The 22,018-nt window shown below is 43.1% G+C and overlaps 1 protein-coding gene across 1 annotated transcript in view; it reads right to left on the bottom strand.

The window, feature by feature from the left end:
* The window catches only part of LIN28B (lin-28 homolog B), an 84,347-nt gene extending 62,990 nt beyond the window's left edge, over window positions 1-21,357 (bottom strand). Inside the window, exons 1-2 of the mRNA XM_035564852.1 lie at window positions 21,324-21,357; window positions 16,342-16,529 (exon numbers count right to left, since the gene is read on the bottom strand). Of these exons, the coding sequence (XP_035420745.1) occupies window positions 16,342-16,529; window positions 21,324-21,357 (222 nt within the window). The remainder of the gene's footprint in view (window positions 1-16,341; window positions 16,530-21,323) is intronic.
* Between the last annotated feature and the right edge of the window lie 661 nt (window positions 21,358-22,018).

The following is a 22,018-nucleotide window of genomic DNA, read 5'->3' as shown; positions in this document are numbered from 1 at the left end:
TAACATCAGTATTAAAAAAAATAGACAAAAAGTTTTACATGGGAAGGTTAAAATAAGTTGCCAACCCCAAAGGAAACATTATCTAAATATTCCAGTTATCCAATACGTGCAGTTAAAAAAAATGTGTATTTTGTAAAACAACCCTACGTTTAACTGAAAATCCACAGCACAGGTAAGTTAATCAAAACTACAAAAAACCTGAGGCAAAGTTATCTGTATTTGAAATGTGAAATACTTCTGCTTGACAAACACTTTCAAACAGCATGTTTCACCTATTTGAATCTAACAATACAAGTAAAGTAGCCTTTAATCCCTGAACTACTTTATTCTGAAACAACCAAAATGACCTTAGGGATCTGTCAGTAAAAACTCCCTTGATAACATATGCATCTAAAGAAATCGTTTGCAAGCAAAAACATTATCAGAAGGAAAAGATGAGATTACAGAGAGCTGCATACTCTGCTGATGGGGGAGGAAGCAGCAACTGACACAATTTTATCGCAAGCAATGGAATTACACCAAACATGGGAGACTGTCCCAGAGCAGTGAATCATTACACACCACTCAAGTCTACAAGCACATTTTAGATTTTTCAAATGTAAAATAAAATATATTTTTCTACTAATGTATCATGAACTACAGTCAGATAACTTGCAAAACAGTTTTACACAACTCCTGCACATGGATGGAAAACCCAACGCAGAGACCCACGCTAGTAAAGATTGCTTTATTGTATTTCCTTTGCAGCAAAACTATTGATGTAGAATATATACATTATAAATACATTGTACGTGAAGTACAGATACATATAGGCATGCTTTCTTATTTTTAAAAGTAGGAAACTATTAGACTAACAATCCCTCAATTAAAACAAACAAACAAAAAAACAAACAAAAAAAACACAGCGAAATTATAGTTGTTGCACATTGAAAAAGAAACACCACATTGAGTCCACGTGAAACTTTGCCCAAGGCCAGACTAAAGCAGAAGACCATTTTTAAGGGGTGAAGTTATAAAAGTTGCATATTTAAGGTCCTAATCTCGAAACCTTTATTTACAGGAATGGTTCTTACTTTAAAGAACAAGTGTTTGCAAGATTGGAATCCTGCAATCATTAATCTTTTTGAATGACTTTTTAGCACAGAGGACTGTGTTCTCCTTCAGAACAAACAAAAGCAGATAGTTCTGCTGAATATTTTGCAAAGCCTTCCTGTGTTGTCATGTTACAACTTTCTGGAGTTAAATTAAAGGGAAATTTTAAGCCGCGAGGTGAAACAACTGAAAAGTTCTTCAAAAAAAAGATGATTTTCGGTAAAAATGTACGTTTTACAATTTAGAGTGTTTCTCTAAACGCAACTGCTTCAACGCAAGGAACTGTTTAGTACTTTATTTCGCATGATCGTTGAGAGGGAATCTCTACCTATGTGGTGTTAGGAAATCGCCGCATTTGTAACCTTTATGATGCCCCCGTTTACTCGGCGCTAAGTACCCCTCCTTTCACCCCGAGCACCCACACTGCCACACAACCCTTCTCTGGTTTCATGGGCTTCTGCAGAGGCCGGGGGAGGAAGGGAGGCGAGCGGCGAGCCCGGGCCGCTCTCCGCGCTACCGGCAGGCCGCCCCCGGTCCCCTTCACCTTCGCCCCCGTGAGTGGCGAAGGGGAAATCACGTGAGAAGAAAAAGCGGCGTTTTCTTCCCTTTCTGCCGCAGGAAGGGGGCAGAGGACCCCCAGCTGCCGGCGAAACAAAGCTGGGCACGGGCCGCACGGCGCCCTGCAGGGCCCGGGGTCGCCATCACGGGGCCCGGCCCAGCGCCGCCATCTTGGTGGGCAGCCCCGCCGCCGGCATGGGCACAGCGGGCGGGGGGACGGGGCAGCAGCGGGGCGGCTGGGCTGTGGCCCGGCCCCGGCTCCGGAGCGGCCCTCGCTCCTCGCCCGGTGGCCTCTCTGCACGTGTGCTGCCATGGTGGTAGGCGCCGGCGGGAGTAGTGGCAAACCTTCGGGGAAAATAAAGAAGTGCTCAAGAACGCGCTGCTGTTTGGTTGTCAATTCTTTAATTCGCGTTCGCATATTAATTTGCGCCGAGGCCGGCCGTAAATTGGGCTTCAGAAGGCGAGAGCAGCAGGCGGAGGGTCTGGCTCCTGAGGGAAGGCGCTGCCCCTCGGCCCGGCCCGGCTGCCAGACAGCGGACCCATCACCGAGCACAGCCTCAAATACAATAAACACCACTTCCAGCTCTGCCGTATGTGCTAAATCAGCCTTTAAAAAAAAAAAAATAAAAGCACTGAAATCGCGCTGAGAGACTATAAAAAATAAAATCTTGAACTCCTTCACGCCAGTCGCTAGGCTGTTAACTACCAGCCAAAGAAGCACCAGGCACCGGCCCTGCCCTGCCTGCCCCGGTTTGCTCGGGAGGGCCGCAAAACCCGAGCCCGGGGGTTGGGGGGGGGAAGCAATTCCTCCCCGATCCGCCTCCGTTATCCGGGGGGAGCCGGTACCGGGGGTGGGAGGCCGGTACCGACGGGGGGCCGCTGCCGAGGCGCCTCGGCGCCGCCCGCCCGGCCCCCGGGGAGCTGCCGCCGGAGGGGGCCTGGCCGGGAGCTGGGCCGCGGGATCCGCTAAAAACGTGAAAATTGAGCCACAAAGGGGCCACGCACCGCAGTGTTAGGGAGCTCTTTGGCCTAGCTGTGTTAATCTAGCTGGATTCCTTGGGCTAAGCGTTAAAACCGGCTGTAGGGTCGGGTTGTGTCGGTTAAAACAAACACACGCCACCCCTCCCCCCGGGCCTTGGGGTCTGCTTCGCCATTGGCATGAGAAGGAGCAGAAGTGGATGGATCATCTCCGGCTGTGCGTCAACCAGTCCGTTCATTCACATTTTGGGAAGGTGCGGCCGAGAACAGGGTTTCAGACACTGTATCTGGTAATGGTCTGATGTTATTTATAGGTCACAGCGATGATCTCTGATAAAAACAGGAGTAAGAACAACAACAACAACAACAAAACTCACTTTTGCAGTGTCTCCATTCATTTACCCTGCAGTCCCTTCATTACCAAAGCAGCCCGACACAAACAACTATACCGTCAGAAGCAACCAGCACTACTTGAATATTACCAAGTGAGCGTACAATAAATAAAACATCCATAGCAAGAAAAGCCACGGCTGATTTTTTGCAAGACGAAAGGCTTTCTTCCTCCATCCACACCAACAGCAGCACAGCAGAGAAGTCAATAGCTGACTGGCAAACCTCGTCAGCAGAAAAACTGAGGCCCAGAATCTGTATTTTTGGCCTCTTCTAGATTCTCATTGTGGGGATTTGGAATGCACTGATTGAGAAGAGAGCTGACAACTCTAAAGACCACTGTGACAATAAGCATTGGTTTCTGCCATTCCTTTATGCAGCACAACCCAAACTGACCTACACTGTTAAAAATATTTCTTGGCATAGGCACAAATGCTGTAAAAGATATATGCTTGCATACAAGCCTCGTTTGTAAGAGATCTTGTATTAATTCACAATGAATATTTTCATCGTTTTTTTGCATAGTATCCAAACTCATTTAGCTAATTTAATTTTTTTTAAAGCTTGAATGTACCTTCAGAACAGTGATGTTTTAATAGCAACATTATTACCAGAAAGCTATTTATAAAATTGTTCAAATTATGGAAGTTGAACATTTCAAAATCTGAGCAGCAATTTTTGACAATATTGTCTAGTAAATGCCAAAATGTTATAATAACGTAAACAGTATTTATCAACAAATGATTTTTTAAAGAAGCAAGGATTATTATATTTCATACACATTTAGCATGTGTCCTTGTATGTTTTCAAACATTTAATCCATACAGATTAAATAAAAGGAAATAATTTGCATTTTCTGTACCTCATCTTACACTATGTAGCAATGATAGGCAAGTATGCCCAGAAGAACAATGTGCTACCAAGGCATACAAATTCAAATAAGTCAGATTAATTCCAAATTAAACACCAACTGTTTAACAATTAACCCCCCTACCCTGTCTCTCTACACCCTCCCCCCCCAAAAAAAAAAAAAAAGAAAAAGAAGAAAAAAAAAGACATACTAAACTTTCTACTTGCTAACACTAATGTGGAAAAACCCAGACACCTACTTTTATTTATTTATTTTTTTACATTTTTATTCTCTTACATATTGTCAGTAAATAATTATCTTCAAGTTAGTCCTCTTTTGGACCTGAAATGCCAGGAATTTCAAACTTGTCCACAAAATGGCAAAGCTCCACTTAAGCTAATCGAGACCCTGGTGAAAACGAACAAAGGAAGCCATTGGAGTATTTTCTGCCATGTAAGATGTAAATAAAGAGTAGCCAAGTTTCTCTAAATGTACATGTACAGCTGAATGTGCTACATGAAATTTAGATGAGCATTCATGTAAGTTCATATTTAATACAGTATATTTTTAATAACAGTATATTTTAATACAAATATACAGTATTATATAAACTCATATATTAGCTTTGGAGGCATTTTAAAGATTCTGAAGCACTAACAAACATAGTAAAAACAAATATACTCAATGATAGTTAATATACACCAAAAAATATACTCAATAGTTGATATACACAAAAATCTTATATTTATTTGATCAATCTTTTCTATTCTAAGTATCTAAGCTCCCAAATGAAAACATCATAAAAGATCATTGACAAAAACTGTTCCTATTGAACTTTCTTGACCATTTTGCCACCAATTTCACCAGGCTCAAAACTTAATCTCTTTATTTTAGTAACATTTGAATCTTGAAGCATAGTTGAAATATACCATTACTTTTAAAATGCAATTGAAGTAGAAGAAGAAGAAAGCAGAAACTAAACTAAGGCTTACCAGTTCTTAACAATTTATTATGTAGATTATATTCATCATTCTAAAAATAAAGCAATCACTTTATGCCAATTACCTCAATACTCCTCAAGAGAATGTAATATACTATAAGTGCATTTCATGGCACCTAGTGTGGTCAAACCTGTTTTAACTCCCTTGTTTTCTAATCAAGGTACATACTGTTAATAAATAATCAGTATTAAATTACATATAATCTACTTATTTTTAACTGTAAAAACAATATATTGTTTTATATATAAACAATTACTGACCCATGTACGAAAAAGCTATTAATATATAGATCATTGAGTATACTGTCAAACAATGAACACTATAACAATCTTTGCAAAAGGACAGTGTTTCAACTGTAGCCATTTTAGCAGTCTAATCTTGGTTCGTTTACAGTTGTTCTCAGGTAAAGAATAATTCTTCCTCAGATGACACAAAAACATGGATGGACTATCACTTTACAATAAGCCTTTGATAGTTTTCAGTTAAAAAGAAACTACTGTTACAAAAGTAGAATGATCTGCCATTAAAAAACTCCACATAACTGCTAAATATAAATAAACTAGTGAAGATTAACGTAAAAATTCTTTGGGAAAAATAATCTACCAATTACATTATTAAAAATAATGAGATTTTGCTGCTCAAAGTATACATCAGATCAATTTTTAGAAACATTTGCTCTCTTCCAAAAAAAGTTACACAGTCATTAAATGCAAGACATCACATTAAATAGAAAATAAAATGTATTTTTATTTTGTACAAAATTGTTTGCAAACTACTACTAAAGACAACAGATCAAATTTAAGGAACCTTCTCAACCTGAGTGTTTTGAACTTAAATAATTTTAAACATTTTCAAATCTGGTAGAACACATTTTAGGTTGTTTAGTAGACTTTTTAATTCTTGAGGAAAAGGCAGCACTGCTGAGAGAATCATTGATAGTCTACTTTCTTGGTGCAGATAGTAGTCTATAGTCCAGGAGAACTAAGCACTCTTGCATATATGAGGGAAGATGTAATATTTACTGCTGAATTACGTGTTAGCAAAAGCATCAGTTAACACAAACAAAACCCTCTTCAAATTAGTCCAAAGATTTTATCTTCAGATGTACTACATTTCTGTCTGAAAGTCTTGAATACAAGTTTCATCTTGAGCAGACCTTTTCAAATTTTTTACTCTCTTACCAGCTACAGTCCAATCCCACAATTCTTTCGTCATGCATAGTTCTGATAAAGTCAATGGAGACATTGGATCTATATAAAGGATCTATATAAAGAAACTCTTGATTTCTGATATTGTTTGTTCATGCATCTGCCTTTAACCCAGATCAATCACCTTACATTTAATGTCTATCTTTAATAATTACCAATAATTCCTCGAGTCAGTTAAAAACACTTTTCAAAAATTACTTTTTTGTTTCTAGGTTACATTAGCTTCTAAACCAGAACCACATGCAATGAATAGGATGCTCTGCTGAATGTCCTATTAGTTAAAATTAACGTGCATGCTACAGGCACACAGACCTCTATACAAGGAACATTGTATATATTGCATTCATAGTCCTCACCTTTTAGGGTTAACTTCTACCCTACATTCCCTATCCATTAAGCAGTTTTGTAACAAAACTTCCAATATGAAATCATTAAACAAACGTGTTTTTGATTCATAGAAAACATTTATTAAAATTACGTAGTTTCATTAATTAACACAAAAACAATGAAGCAGACAAACAAAACACATTTGGCACAGCCAAATGAGAATTTAATTACTGCAGTGGAGAGCTATTAAGCATGGTTGTGAAATGGAAACTTTTTGGCTAAATACATTTACAAATATTTGAGGACCACATTATGCCCCCAAATCTGTAAATGGTCCGTTCCCTCCTCTTTGGACAGGGGACTCAGCTGCCTCCCTCACACCTCAGCAGGAGCTCTACGTGTTTGACAGGGGGCCTGGGACAGAAGAAGGTTGCGAAGGAGTCTGCACGGAGAGTGCCCATCCTTCTCCTTGTAAACACAGGTATCACAGTTGTTCCAATACCTACTACTGCATTTTGTTAGCCTTGCAACAAATCAGAGGCCCTGGGCCTCTGATTTTTGGTTGGCCCCAAATTTCTCTGTTTTCCTGAATAGTTGTTCAAGATCACAAGGTGCTTTCACTGCAAGAGTGAACTTCATTCCCCTTCAACAGAAGGTGTGCACACATGGCGAGGGCTCTTTTTCACACTGGGAGCATTTCACGTATTTCTTCTACCACCCTTTCCTCCTCTGATGGAATGATGTGGGACTGAGCAATTTTTCAACAAGGAGATTTAAAAAAGTATTATCAGCCCAAGAGCTTCGCATTGAAGAAGCTTTGCAGATTACTGGTCAAGTCAATTTAGCTATGTAAGACATTAAATACTATACACTCACAGTACCAAAGAGCACCATATCGTGAAAATTACATGAAAATTACAAAACTGCATACACATCACATTAAGTTGTATAATTTAATTAAGCAGAACTGAACCAAGCCCTAGTTTATTGTACATTTTCGGCACTACATAGGGATGGCCCTCAAGCTTTTAAGCATGAAAACAAACTTAATGCACTTTAAAAAGTATATAACAAACCCACAAAAAATAAAGGGAAAAAAGAAAGATACTAAATACTTCCTATGGCAATATCCGTATAATAGGCTTAAATCCACTCTTAATGTTGTCCTGTTTATTGAAAGAATTTCACAGGTCAGTGGGACCACTTCACATGAGAAGACTGAGTAGAATTTGACCCATCAGCACAGTAGTACCCACAAGAAAAGAAGGGATGTACTGGCTTGATTACATTAAAGATGAGTTTTTGTCTACTGTTGAAATCATTCTTGAATTTCCATTCACCTGATGTACTAACTACAATCTTTAACATCTGGGAGAGGCGATAGCAAGCAGGTTTGTTAACAATTCTTTATCTTAACCCAACTTCACTGTCAACAAATGGCTAATTCTCAAAATGTGCAATCTGTTTGTCTTAGACCAGGTAATTAATAAGTGCAAAGTAGCAATATCCCTTAAATACTGGGAGTAGTTAGTGGTGTGTCCAAAGTCTAAAGAAGTCAGGTTGGGTCTTCAGATGCATTCTAGATTTTAAAATGTACCTATTTCTTACACTTCCAAAATAACAAATCTAAGAATATTCAGAAGTCACTACACATGGTCAGCAGAGGCTTTTTAAAACCCTGTATTTCCACCACGATTGTACTATTACGAATAGCTCATAAAACTGAACAAGACTTTGATTACTAGCTTGAAAAATGCAGTTGTAAAATGAAATGAAACATTTTTAAAAATTATAGCACAGGCATACTACAAAGAGATTTTGAAGACACCTGTACTTTGAAAACAACCAAGTTCCTTAATCTAGTCTACTTAAAGAACACAAGGACTATCTTTTTTACCCTCAGCTTCAGCCCAGGGATTATTTTGGTACATGATTTTATAGAATCATAAACAAAGAAAGTTACAACACAAATATTAAAGTAGCCTCAAGAGGCACTAAAATATAAGCAATCTACAAAAAAAATCCTCAGCACTGCACACCTATAAATTACTATGAGTAACTAGATGAGAACCTCTCTGAGAACAGATTATCTTTGGTAGGAAAGCCACTATTTGGCTACGTTCATGAGAAGTACACACTTATGAGTGTAATTTTAACAATGTTAGTGTTTCAATAATACAGCATCATAAATTCCATAGTAGCTATGGAATGTCACTCAGATTTTGTAGACAAATTCATACACTCCAAAAATCGATTACACATGCACTCACTCAAATACAGTTGTATCTGATAAATACTAGCCTATGATGCTAACAAAACCAAAACAAACCTTTCAAAATCCTCCTGCCACCACCCTCCCTCCCTCCAGAAATGTAATTCTAGCACTAGATTAGACTTTTGGAATAAAAAGAATCTGTGATTTTTTTGAATACCAAATTGATAATAGAGCAAGGATATACTACGTACTCTCAGAGAATTAACTTTTCAAATTATTGATAATGTTAATTTTCAAAGTCATACACATGGGATAATTAGGAAGCTAATCCTTTCAGAATATCAATGAACTAATTTCACTACAGCTCTTATTTATCTGCTAAAAAGATATACCCAAATTTCTATTTACGTGCCCTATATTCTAATTTTTGCTCTTTAGAAGAAACACATATTATTGTCATAATCTGAAAAATCCCCACTTTTTTGTTTTATAATGCGGTTTAAAACCACAATTAAATACATTTCAAAGCCATAGCTTGATTGTAAACAGTAAGAAAAAAGAAAAGAAGAGCTGAAGTATGGCTCAAAAAAGATTCCTGAAATATTCTGAGGTGAGCTCAGAAGCTCGCACTCATTCCATTACCCACAAGTGCCCCTTTTCTTGAAAGTCAGTAAGACTTGCACTGTCACTACATCCGTTTCATTCACATTTCTTCGATGGTAGCTTCAAACTCTCTTTCCTCCCATACCTTCGCCTTAACCTCACAGCTGCGTGTTTGCATCCTGGCCACCCTTCCACGGTGCCAGCACTGCCCACACTTATTTGTGGGGACCGTGTGGTTTCTCAGATGGGACAACTGATGGAACTCAGATGTGGAAAAACAAAATTTCCCCAACTGGGTTCACCGCGCAGCTTCACAAACACTTATCCTAGTCCAACAGCGAGAGTGCTATAAAAGCTCTTGAAGCTTATTTAAGCAGCAGCACTGCTGCCAAATGTAAAACCGTGGCTGCAGGACCCCCACCACGAAGGGTGGCTGTAGGAGTTTCAACCTCCACCTGTTCACCACACTGCTACTGCAAAGACAACTCAGCTGCTTGCAGAGCAGCTGCTGACCTGCTGCATATTACAGCTTTGCATGTTAAGAAAAATCAAAATCAGTGCCAGTTTTCCTTAATACAGCAGACTGTAAAACTTGCAGCAGCTTCCACAGCTGCTCTGCAAGCAGCTGAGCCATCTCTGGGGTGGGGATCTGGAATTCACTCTAGCCATTTCCCAAGGAGTTAACCCTCGTTTTAAGTCAGGACCAGCCAGAATAACCTGAGAAAAACTCTGGACACCAATTACTCCAACTAAATATGCTCAGTCAGAAGCACTTCCCAGCCCCCCACGTAGAGACGATGACTGATACTCTGCTAACATAAAAGCAATTTAAGGATTCACTGCTTTTACCAGTGATAACCAGCAAGCAAAAGCTTCTAGTCCAGGGGGATAACCATCCCTTAACAAGAGCTAATTATCACTCATAAAAACTTTGTATCAGCCATGATAACTTTCAGCTGATTTAAAGAAAGGAAAAAACACCCGTAAATACAGTGAATGAAAGACATAAACTGTATGTCCTTATTTGAGTTCATTTAAGAAACATCATAAATGGTTTTTAGGTTCCTAAGATCTTAAATTAAACCTTTAAATTCTCTTTTATATACTTCCACGAAACTTCATGGGCCTGATCTTGTTTCTACTGGCATCACTGGGGAAAAGACAACAGGCCTTTACTGAAATGGGTTACGTAAGGCCAACAAATTAAACAATATTTAGTTGGGAGCATATTTGTAAAGTGCCTGAAACAAAACTCAGACCAGGCTTAGGTGTAGTTACAACCTTAATAATCTAGCTGCAAACCAGGACAAGCAACGATAACATTTGTCCCAATTTGACAATTCATTTCCTTTTAGCTTAGGTTCATGTATCTGCTTTGGTATCTTCTGTTTGTGCCCCAGACAAAATATCCTCTTCCTTCCAGTATCCCAACCCCCGTGCACAACTTCCTCAGCCTTGGAGAAAAGGACAGCATGGTCTGGAAGGGTTTGCTCTGTCAAAGAGGAAGATCTCTCTTAAAACAAAGTAGTCCCATTGCAGGCTTCTGTCATTAGAGCATTTGTGATTTTTGCTGGTAAACATTTAAACTTGTTCAGCAAAATCTGATCAATACCATTTAGATTTAATGGGACTTCTCGCTTAAATACTACATATGTCTACAGATAAAAATGCACTGTAATGTTGGTTTTAGATGTAAATAGATGAAAATCTGGAAGGTATTTTCACAGATGGCAATTCCATAACTTAAATACCAGAAGTTTCTTCAGTCAACTGTCTTAAATATTCAAGCTCTCAGTGAAGTATTTTGCCATCTGTCTATGCGTCCGCAGGTAGGACTTGAAATGTAGGGCTTGGATTACTTAGTAGTTAAAATAAATTTTAAAAATCCGAAACAAGGCTGTTCTGCAGTACACCACAAATCCACAGTCCCCATAATTTAACATCAGCTTTCTCTGTATGCTTCAACACAGCTGCTGAGTGCCAAAGCCTGTCCCCGACCTCCATCACCATAGATTCTACATGCGGTGGGGCTGCTGAGCACTTCAACACCCACGTCTTTAGCACAGGTCTGATCTCTGCCAGATCTCTTATATACATGCTCACTGCAGACACGGTTATTCCACATTCACTTCCTTCCTCAGCTACCCTGTCTAAATCCTGCTAGCCACTTTTGTTTTGATTAGGACTGGGTTTGCCTGGTCCCCAGCAGAAGTCAAGGGAGGCAAGTTTGGAACAACATACGCTGCATGGAGCCTTGTGTACTTCAAACAGGCATTGGTATGTGCCATTTAACAACAAAAGAGCAATGCAATATTGATCTCACTTGCTCGCCCAGAACTTCCAGTTCTCCTGATCAACTAAGTAGCTTTTACAGGCTTCTACCATAGTAATGCAAAAATGGAAAAGATGTGCTGAATGAATGAATTCATCCTTGGGAAAGCACAGAATCACATGTGTCACAGCATTAGAAACAGTCAGCGTTCAACGTATTATGCCGTGCTCAACCTTATCCTAGAAAAAGTAGTATAGCTACAACATTAGGATCTAAAAGACTAGGCATCTGATTCATCATCAAAAAGGATGTTTGGCCAAATTAAAAAGAAAAAAAAAAAAAAAAAGACTTTTCAGGAGTCTAATTTTCCCTTTACTCTTGTGCTTACAATCATATCCCAACAGTCTCAGTAATTTTCCCTCTTTCTTTTGTTGTATGTTATTGTTGCAAGTACCTGTAAGAGCAAAATTTACAATATACAAACTAAAGTGCAGTTCAGAACAGTGCAGGAAAGACCCACTGCAAGAAGAAGCAAGAAGAAAAGGCTCTCTTCTATTGTTATCAGATCTTGTAACAACAGTAACTTGCAGCAACAGTAAAAGTTCAGATGAAAGTGAGAAATTTCAAACCAGCCATGTTCATTTTAATGAGAAAACAAAACACACCAACTCCTGCACGCTGCTCCTCCCTTCCTTCCTCTCCCCATCTCATAAAAGAGCATCCCAAAGAAGGATCACGTTTTAAGGTCCCAGTTGAGAAATCCTAGATCAATCCCTTAATGCGGTAAGAATTTTGGACTACAGAGTCAGGTCCAAGCAAACATTTTCGAATCTGATCAATCCATCTCGCACTGAAAAACCATATAACACAGAACATGAAATTATAACCCTTGAAATTCACAAACATGTATTTAATTGCATCTATTTACACAGTACCCTACCCTTCAGTATCACCTTTAACATATGTGCTTTATGCTTAACAAAAAAGAGTGTACGTTTCTAACATGATCCATGCAAAATATATGCAAAAGAAGAATCCAGAGCATTTACACTTTACTGCCAGCATTCAAAGTCGTAGAGAAGTTGCACGTACAATTTTGAGCATGCAGTAAGGCAAACATCCTGACTTTATAAAAGCTCAAACTCTTATTAGTTCTTAGCAATGAAAACCTTTTTTTCATGTGCATCACAAGAGGTTTCGCTCACTTCACCTCCACGGTCTGTTTCACCCCTTGTTAAACTTAAGAAAAAAATCTATGTCAAGAACTGTTTACACAAAACTATGTGCAAAATTCACATCATAAAAGAGAATTAATCTATATTATCCACTCCACGCTAACCTATTAAAAGTCCAAACGACAATACTGAGCCAAATTAAGTAAGGTGCACAGCCCTTGTATTTAAGAGTTACACAGGACTGACATTGCCACTTTTTTTTTTTTGTGGAGAAAACACTGGACTAGGCATGCGGCTGGATTTGACATGGGTTGTTTCAAAAACTTGTAATTGTTATATGATACTGAATGACTCCAATCCATGGCAATGATACAAACCATCAGAGTAAAGCAAATAAAAAATAATAATAATAAAATACAGGAGTGTAAATGTGTGGGTGTACCTTATTTACATTGCACAAACACGCAGATGCACATATGTAATCACTGACATGTTTCTGCCTGAAATGATGCTTGTAACTCTAGGTACCTCGTTACCAGAAGGGTAACAACAACCTAAAGGTAGTTCAGAGTAGATCAATCAAAATGATTAGTGCTGTAGGAAGGACTTAAAAGGGAGAGTTAAAAACTCAATACTGCAGCTGTTACACGAACAGAATTTTCACTGAGTGAAGGAGGGGGCTTAAACACAAGCATTGTCTGCTAAAAATAGATATCGATATAATTGTTTAATTAGTGAAGCACTGACTTTAGAAAAATATGACCACAATCTGCACACAACCAAGGGGAACTCTAAGATGGAAGAAAGAAAAATCATTCATTGCAAGCTTTAAAAACTATGTATAATGAGCTTAAACTATTACAAGAATTTTGACTCAACATTCAAGATGTTTTTGCTCACAGCAAGATCTCATAAACTGAGTGTAACCTCACCGAGGAAAGGTAAGATAAGGCAATAAAAATATTGTCGCGAGGTTCAAGCTAGCTTTTACCAGACTCGGACTTGGACTGAGTAAGGTTTCTTTCTTCTGCTTAGACTGCCTGATTCTATAAAATGATTTTAGTAGCTACAAACATTGCAGAATGGGTGGACACACACAGAAAAACGCGCACACTTGAACGATGAACTCTTTTCAAAACAGCTTTAAACAGCAATATTTTGTTTCGACAGATTAATAAACTAACGTCTTTGCCTTGAAAGGAACCTTTCACACGACTAAATTTTTCAAATGAAGGAAACTAATAAGAATAGGGTCCAATCAAGCAGCCTACTCCGTTGTAGGAGCCGACTGTTAAATATCGTAATTGATTTAAAGGCATTTTTATGCTCTGGCTGCTACTGGTACCATCGGTCAGGTAGTCAGCTAACAAAGCATTCTGTATACCAGTATGAATTATCCAAAACGTACTCTGAAGCAAAATATATGCTGCTTCTCCCCATTTCTTTAAACAGAAAAAATCTGCTTTGGACTGACGGAAAGAAGATGTCAACGTGAAGTTTACGTACATTGCAGGTTTCATCAGAAAGAAGAAAGCAAGAAACATACTTGCTTTGTTCTAGGAGTAATTCATTACGGAATATTAATCAATGCGCTCAGTAAAACATAGCTCTAAGAAACACTCAAAATGACTGAGGCGCACAGTTCCTGTGCAACGAAACGTGCTGGTTTTCATTGCATTTTACACCACGACGTATCTTAGAAACCTAAAAATATTGGCAAATTGTAGATTACTAAGCTGTCAACAAACACTTCTAAAATTTCCTGCTTGTAGGAGACTGCATCCTTTAGCGGAGGGGGCACAACACAACAGAAACCCAAATTTACCACAGACTTTTCAAATTTTTTTTCTATGACTACTTTCAATTGTGGCCCAACACCTTGTCTAATATTACTTAAATGTATCACCTCATCATGCAGTTCAACACCTCTCTATTTCCACAGCTCTAATATCATTGTTTACAAACGTATCTTTTTATTAATAATGCTGCTGTACTTTAAATGCTTGTCCTCTATTATTTGAGAAGTGACAAGAATAACGTGCATTAATGTAAAATTAGATTAAAAAAAGTTTTGTTTTTTTATAATTATAAATTTACAAAACTATAAAGAGCAATGTCATGACTTGAAAATGTACAAAGAGGGGAAGATGGTGAGGGGGAAACAGGAGGACGAATAATCCTACTTCAGTAAGTATTTAATTGATTCAATTCTTAAAGGAAAAAAAAGTAGTAGCAAAGGCAGGCGGCACCTCTATGCCAGTACAAAGCAAGAAACGTAAGAATTCAATAAATTCACTACTTAATTCCACACTTTGTCTGTAATTCCAAATGCAAACGGCAAATACTGATGGCCAGGCCCTTAGGCGTGGGGTATGTTTAACACGCCGAGGTCAGAAATCCATTCCACCACCACAAGGAGCAAGACCACACGCCACAGAAGCGCTGTTTGTAAGTTTTAGTCACCTTTATATTAATTCATGAAAAGCACATTCCTTGAAAAAGCCTGGTGAAAGCTAGCACAAAATGAGGGTGGGCCACCAAATGGAACAGAAAAACGGAATCCCTGTGCAGTCATGCAACAACCCTCCCTCCTGCGTTGCAAACGTCATAGAAAATGGACAACTACGTAAAAAGTTAAGATGCCTTTTTGCCTCCCTAACATGGCCCTAGCCAAACCCAAAATGGTCTCTTCACCTATCAGATGCTGCCCCTCTGTTCTCTGATCGCAGAGGAGCGCGGTGAAATTCAAAACAGCGTTGTTGCAACTGGAGACTAACACAAGGACCAGGGGAGGTCTACACACGCGCCTTCCCCACAAGCCACGCTACAGAACTTGGGAAAAACTCCCTTCAGCTTACGATTTTACAAGCCGCCTGCATCTGAAACTCCTTCACCTGAAGGCATTCAGATACAGGCTTCCACGTTCACAACAGCAACACAGTTCACGCTGGTACGCTTAAAAATAAAAACAATGGCCACGGGCTTCTTCTCTAACAGCCCTACAGAGACCATGCTTTTGGTCTGACTCCTTAATCGTTGCTTTATTTTTTTCTAGGAAGGAATATTTAAAAATCAACCAGACAAACCACACGCGTGTTTCAGTTTATCACCACAGGGACACTCTCAGGCCTGAATTACTGCAAAATAACACTATAATTATGCCTCAATTGCACTAACTAATCTCAAATGAGCTTTTAAAAAACAATTCGAGGTTTACAAGAAAAGCGTTTAAAATGCATTCAAACGTTACCTAAATGAAAAGGACCTTTATTTATCCTTTTCTGACTTTAGTTTTAATCAGATTCCAAGGAAAAGCGTATCAGCTCCCGATCGGTGGGGTGACAAATCATAAACGTGGTTAAAAAGAAAAACGTGGCATTTAAAAATAAATAAAACACACGGGAAATTTTTCTAATTGAGGAGTAAGAGACGAGGAAACAACATCATCCTTTTGCACAAATCTTCGGCCACGGAGGCTGAGCGCAATCTAACGATCTTATTTACTCCAATTGTGTGCTGCCAACAAAACAATTACCTAAGGCGACTTTTTAATTACAGATGTACCTAAATGCCTAGGAAAAAAACAGGTTACTTCTCTCCACGTGAAACCGGAATCCCACTGAGCTCAACCAGCAGTGGCAGGCACAGATGGAAGACAAAAATGGGTCTTACTTGGTGTACAAAGACATCAACTGGGGACTCCAAGGGGCTTCCCTCTCGGTTGCTCATGGAGATGAACCCGAATCCCATTCTCACATTGAACCATTTGCAATGGCCGGTTCCGTGCAAAACCTGGGATTCTTCCTCTTCTTCCTGCTCCGGCAACTTCCCGGGCTCCTCTCCACCTTTACTCGCCCCTGCTGAGGAAGAGGGAAAGGCAGGGGGTGGGGGGGGGGTGGGGGGGAGAAAAGAGAGGGGGGACAAGATGCAAAGCAGAGTTAAATTCTGGTAACATCCTTTGGCCACTGTGTAAAGGAGTTACTACAGAGGAAACAGAAGGAGGAAAAAAAAAAAAGAGAACAAAACGCAATCAAAAGCAAACTGCGAAAAGAGCTTATTTTTTTCCTAAATTCAAAAATAAACAACCTTCTCCCCGAAACGCGTTTAAACAATTAAAAAAATAAAATCACCAGAGGTTACGGAGAGGAAACCCCGTGCGCGGAGGCTCTCCCTCTCGCTCTGCACAGGGCAGCAGCCCACGTTTCGCTACATACGTGTATTTTTCCATTTAACTCCATCTTTCAGCCACATTACAGCGCGGAAGGCGATACTTTACTTGAGTATTGCTGCTTTAAGACCGATCCCATTGCTCAAGAGAAATTCGCAGCCAAATTAGTCTCTCCTTGCAGGGCGCAGGACCGGGGGGCGAGGGGGGAGGCCGGCTCAGGAGGGGTGGAAGGGAGAGGAGAAGCCAAATTGGGGCGATTGCACAACTGGTTATTGCACATGCAGCGCGGAAACCACTATTTTGCAACGCGCATCCATCCGTCCTCGGAATAAACTTTCGATTAAAGTTGGGACAGGTGTACCAGCGTTTTCTCATCCCACCACCGCGGCTGTGCTTAATCAAACAGGAACAATTCAAACAATAGCGCCCTGAAAGCTTTTCGAGCCCTGAATCGGAGTGGGCGGTACGGAACAGTTTTGGAGAGCCGTAACAATGGGTTTGCAGCAAGCCCCCTTGCGCGGGCCGATAAAAAAAAGGGGAACGGCGAGAGGGGGGAGCCGGGGAGGGGGGGAGAAGGGGGGCGGAGGGGGGGGAGAGCGAGCGAGGCAGCGAGCGAAAATCAGAGTAAAACAATAGAAAAAAGAGAATTAACCTTCGGCCATGTTGCCCCACGGGCCCTCTGCTCCAAACTCGTGAGATGAAAACTTTCCCTTTGGCTCGAAGCGGTCTTCTGCATTAACCTAACATCCTGATTTTGAACGATCCCAAATTTCGCTCGCATGGTCTAATGTGCGTTCCCTCTTTGGATTTTCCCCTTTCTCTCGCGCTCGGTTTCTGGCCCCCTGCGCACACGTGACTTTGTCAATTACATGCTTTCTTGCTACTAATTTCGCATCGGATCCTGGAGGGGTTGGCGAGAGGCAGGCGCAGCCAATCGCCATTGCAAGCGGGCTGACACGCCGCAGTAATTTATGAATGAACGCCGAATTTCCAACGCGTCCTTTCCTTTTTTTTTTCCCCCTTCCCCCTTTTTTTCCCTTTCCCTTTTTTTTTCCTTTCCCCTTTTTTTCCCTTTTCCTTTTTTTTTCTTTTCCTTTTTTTTGCCTTTCCCCTTTTCCTTTCCCCTTTTATTTTTTCCTCTTCCCTTTTTTCTTCCTTTCCCCCCCTTTTTTTTCCCTTTTCCTTTTTTTCCCCTTTAACCCGCTCGCTTCTTCACGCGCCCGGCCGCCCCCCCAGCCCCCCAACCCCCTGGCGAGGGCCGCGGGACCCCGCCGCGCGGGCACGCGCGGGGCCAGGTGCGCGCGGACGAGCCGCCCCCACGTGCCCGCGCCCGCGGGGGACGCGGCCCAGCCGTGCCGCGCCGCGCCCACCCGTGCGAGCGGGAGCGCGCCGCGGGTGCGCGCTATCACCTCCGCCGGGCCCGGGCCGGGGGCGCGCTTCGGGACATTTCGGGAGGGGGGAGGGGGAGGGGGGAGGGGGAGGGGGTGGGGGGCGAGGAATTGCACTTCACAGGTTTCTCCGCCATCTCTTTCCGGGGGAGGGGATGTGATTAATGACTTCCTAAATAAGAGCCCGGTCTTCGAGCCCAGGGCTGGGGCAAACCTCAGGCGGCGGCGATTGTTCCCCGGGAGCGCGGAGGAGGGGGGGGGGGCGGGAGGAGGAGGAGGAGGAGGAGGAAGAAAAAGAGGAAGAGGAAGGAGGGGGCGCTACCAGAGGAAAGAATTTGCTAGAGAGGAGGAAGGCGAAAAAAAAAAAAGTGAGCCGGAGGCAGCAGACAAAGAGAAGACGCGCAGGGCTGCCCGGGCGGTGCTGCCTCGGGGCCGGGCCACCAGCGGGGGGGCCCAGCCCGGCGCGGCCGCCTGGTGCTGCCCGGGGCGCGCCCCCGCGGCCCGCCAGCCCCTGCCGCCCTGACATCTCGTAGGAGCGCGGAAAACAAAACACAAAACACCACCAGCACGAATTCAGTGAGCCCCGCTTTATCTCCCGCTCGTCGCCGTCAAGGTGTGAACGGAGCCGCGAGGCGCTGCGGCTGAGCCTCCCCTGCGCTCCCCACCCACCCGCAGCGCGTTTGCCGCCTTCGGGGGGCGGCGCGGCCGGGGAGGGCACCGGGACGGCACCGGGACCCCCCGAGACCCCCAAGACCCCCGGTGCCGTTTGCGCCCTTTGTCCCCGGGCGCAAGCACGCCCGGGTGGGCAGCGGGGTGGGCGCAGGAGCGGGCGGGCGAGGGGAGCAGCAGCTCCGAGTCCTGGCATTCCTGTGCAGTCCTCAACCGTAAATTTCCTACGGGTTATTTCAACAGAGGAGGTCGACTTCCTACGCTGACCCACCCGGCGCGCCCCGGCAATACACCATTCCCCCCGGGCGCAGAGCCTCCCCCCCCCGCACCCCCATCCTCGGCGATTATTTTACGATATCCAATCAGCAGTAGTTGTATAGGCTTGGGTCTTACGGCCGTGACCATTTCTAACATGTAATAAACGTACGAAACGCTGACGCGCATGAAACCCCAGCCGTGAACGCGACATCGAGGCTACCTGGCGAAAAAATGCGTACAGCGCTTGCTGGGGGCGTGCGGGACGGCACGCTGCCACGGGGCCAGCCCTCGCCGACACCTCCTCAAAAAGAGGCAACATATTCTGCTCAACACCGTTTTCAAGGTCTTCAGTTTTTTCAGATGGATTTATTCCACCAACGTTTGGTAGAGAAATACCTCGGAGGCTCCAGTATTAGTTAAACGGCCGCAAACATGCTGTTTGAGTTCATTATATATATATATATTTTTAAAGTCTTTTGTTAGCAAGTTTCATTTAAATGAAAATTCATCACGATACGTTCTTCGATGAATAAATGAAAAACCAGGAAAACCGATCGCAAAATTATTTGATTGCAAAAATATTTGTTGCCACGTACTCGCACTGTAAAATAAATGGAGATTTTGTAAAATGGAGGGGGGGATTTGCAAAGGGTCTTTACTGAGATTTTCAGGCCTCCAGTATTAGTGGAATTAAGGTTGGGGTCACTGGACTGGTCACTGGTGTCAGATGTTATCGACTCATTCATTTCCTGCAAGGGACATCAGCCTTTCAAGTTTTGTGGAAGGTAGAGAGCTGTTGCCAGCTGGGAACTCTCCGCGAAAAAAAAAAAAAAAAAGAGAGAGAAAGAAAGAAGAAAGAAAAAAAAAAGAAGAAAAGGAAGAAAAAGAAAGAAATCCAAGGAACACAAACATCTTACCAAAAATTCCAGAATTCATTGCCTAAGAATCAGCCATACATTTTTCCGGGGGGGGAGGAGGGGGGTTGGGGGGAGCAAGAGGATAAAGGGGGAAAATCCTACAGAACAAGCCAAACTGAGCTGAATGGTAATAGTTCACCTATCGAAAGCTATTTCTATTCTTAAGTTTTGCTAAACGGATGCTAATTTGGTAAAGACAATTGCACGGAGCCGGATCATTGTCTTTACAAACGCACAGGAAGAGCTCACTTGAAACTCTGTAACCAAGCGGTGCTGGTTTTCCCATCTGTCACCTTCCCAACACTTTTAAAGTCCCAACTCCGACGTCTTCTGTTCGGCCAAACAAAAAACAAGACGGATCCCTCCCCCCGTCGATACCAGCCCCGGGCGCCACCCGAGCACCCTCCCGCGTGCCTGCGAGCCAAGCCGCGTGTTTTACACTTGAAAGCGGAGCTGCGGGGGCAGCCGCGCCTTCCCGTCTCGAAGCGGGCCGGCAGGAAAAGCCGGAGCCGGGAGAGCCGCCCCACGGCCGCCGCCGGGGCTGCCCGGGGCGGAGCAGCCCTCCTGCCCTGCCCGCCGAGGTAGGTCGGGGCCCGGCGGCTGAGGGACCGAGCCGTGCCGGGGGCGATGTGAACCGCCCGACGGCGCGGCCGCCCTGCCGGCTGCGGGCAGCCCCGGGGGGCGCCCCCTGAGGCAGCGGCGCCTCCCGCCGAAGCCCCTCACCTGGGCACCGCCCGCCCAACGGCCGCGGCGGCGCCTGAGGCGAAACGCCCGCCCCCAGCCGCCCTGCTCCCTCCCGCCATTGCCGGTAACGGCCCCGCCGCCTCCCGGGGCGACGCAGCGCCCCGCCGCCGGCAGCTCCGCGCCCCCGCCCCGCGCATGCGCGCGCCCGGGGAAGGGCCGGGGCCGCGGCCCCGTGAGGGCGGGCGCGCCCCCGAGCAGCGCCCGGGCACGGCGCGGGGCAGCCCCGCGGAGGGGACGCGGGGGGCCGGCGGGTGGCTGTCCCTGACGGGCTTCTGCGTCGGCCCGGAACGGCAGGTACGTGGCGGCGGGTACCGCGTACGCGCCCCTCACAGAGCTCGTGCGTCCTGCACAACGCTCAGGGTACATCAAGAACTGCGAAGCCTTTGGGTGAAATTAATGATTTTTTTTTTCTTCCTTCCAGAAAAACGCATCACTAGGGACGCGCTGCGAGGCAGTGGGACGCAAGGTTTCACAAAGTCAGCCGTGCAAGAAGCTGTAGAAAAGACTGACCTGAGCCTGAGGAGACCTTCTTGAATGACCTCATCGTCTTCCGAGGAACCTAAAATCAGAGAGCTGGAGTCAGTGCTGTGTACGTTGTACCAGAGTACCATATTTAATTACCTCTTCTCCAGTTTAACGGCTCATTAAAAGGCCATAAAATGCCAGCGCATTGACTCTGTGAAGTGACCTGTAAACTTATTAACTGTTCCAGACTTACCTAGCTCATCAGAACCACAAAGAGATAACCAAGACATGGCATAAAACCCAGCTCTCTCTCCCCCTCTTCTTTTAAATCATCCTTAAAAGCATTGTCCCTACTATAAAAGCTATGCAGCTGATGACAGCAGAGGGAAGAGACACAGATTTGCAGGATATTGGAAGGTGTTCTTTTCCTTTATCAATATTTAATCGCAATAGGTAACTTAAGAACTAGTGACTTGTCTTTACTACGCTTAAATTGTACAAATTAAGCACTTAGTCATACATTGTATATGATTAAAAAAAATAGTAAGAATTACTCTTTGGCATTCTTCCATGCTCAAAATTGTAACTCATTGTGAATCTGTGAGTATCAATAGAAAAATGATTTCAATTACATCCACTATAGAACTGCAGAGCAAAATTTGTGATAATGCTACATTCTAAGTCTCAAGAAGAACAAAAGCAATTAGTCATAAAATACAGATGTTTGGCTTTGTTGAAAC

The sequence above is a fragment of the Cygnus atratus genome, chromosome 3 (genome assembly GCF_013377495.2).
Source record: "Cygnus atratus isolate AKBS03 ecotype Queensland, Australia chromosome 3, CAtr_DNAZoo_HiC_assembly, whole genome shotgun sequence".
Lineage (NCBI taxonomy): Eukaryota > Metazoa > Chordata > Aves > Anseriformes > Anatidae > Cygnus > Cygnus atratus.
Note: the sequence above shows the minus strand (reverse complement) of the source record. Positions and strands in the feature narration are given on the sequence as shown.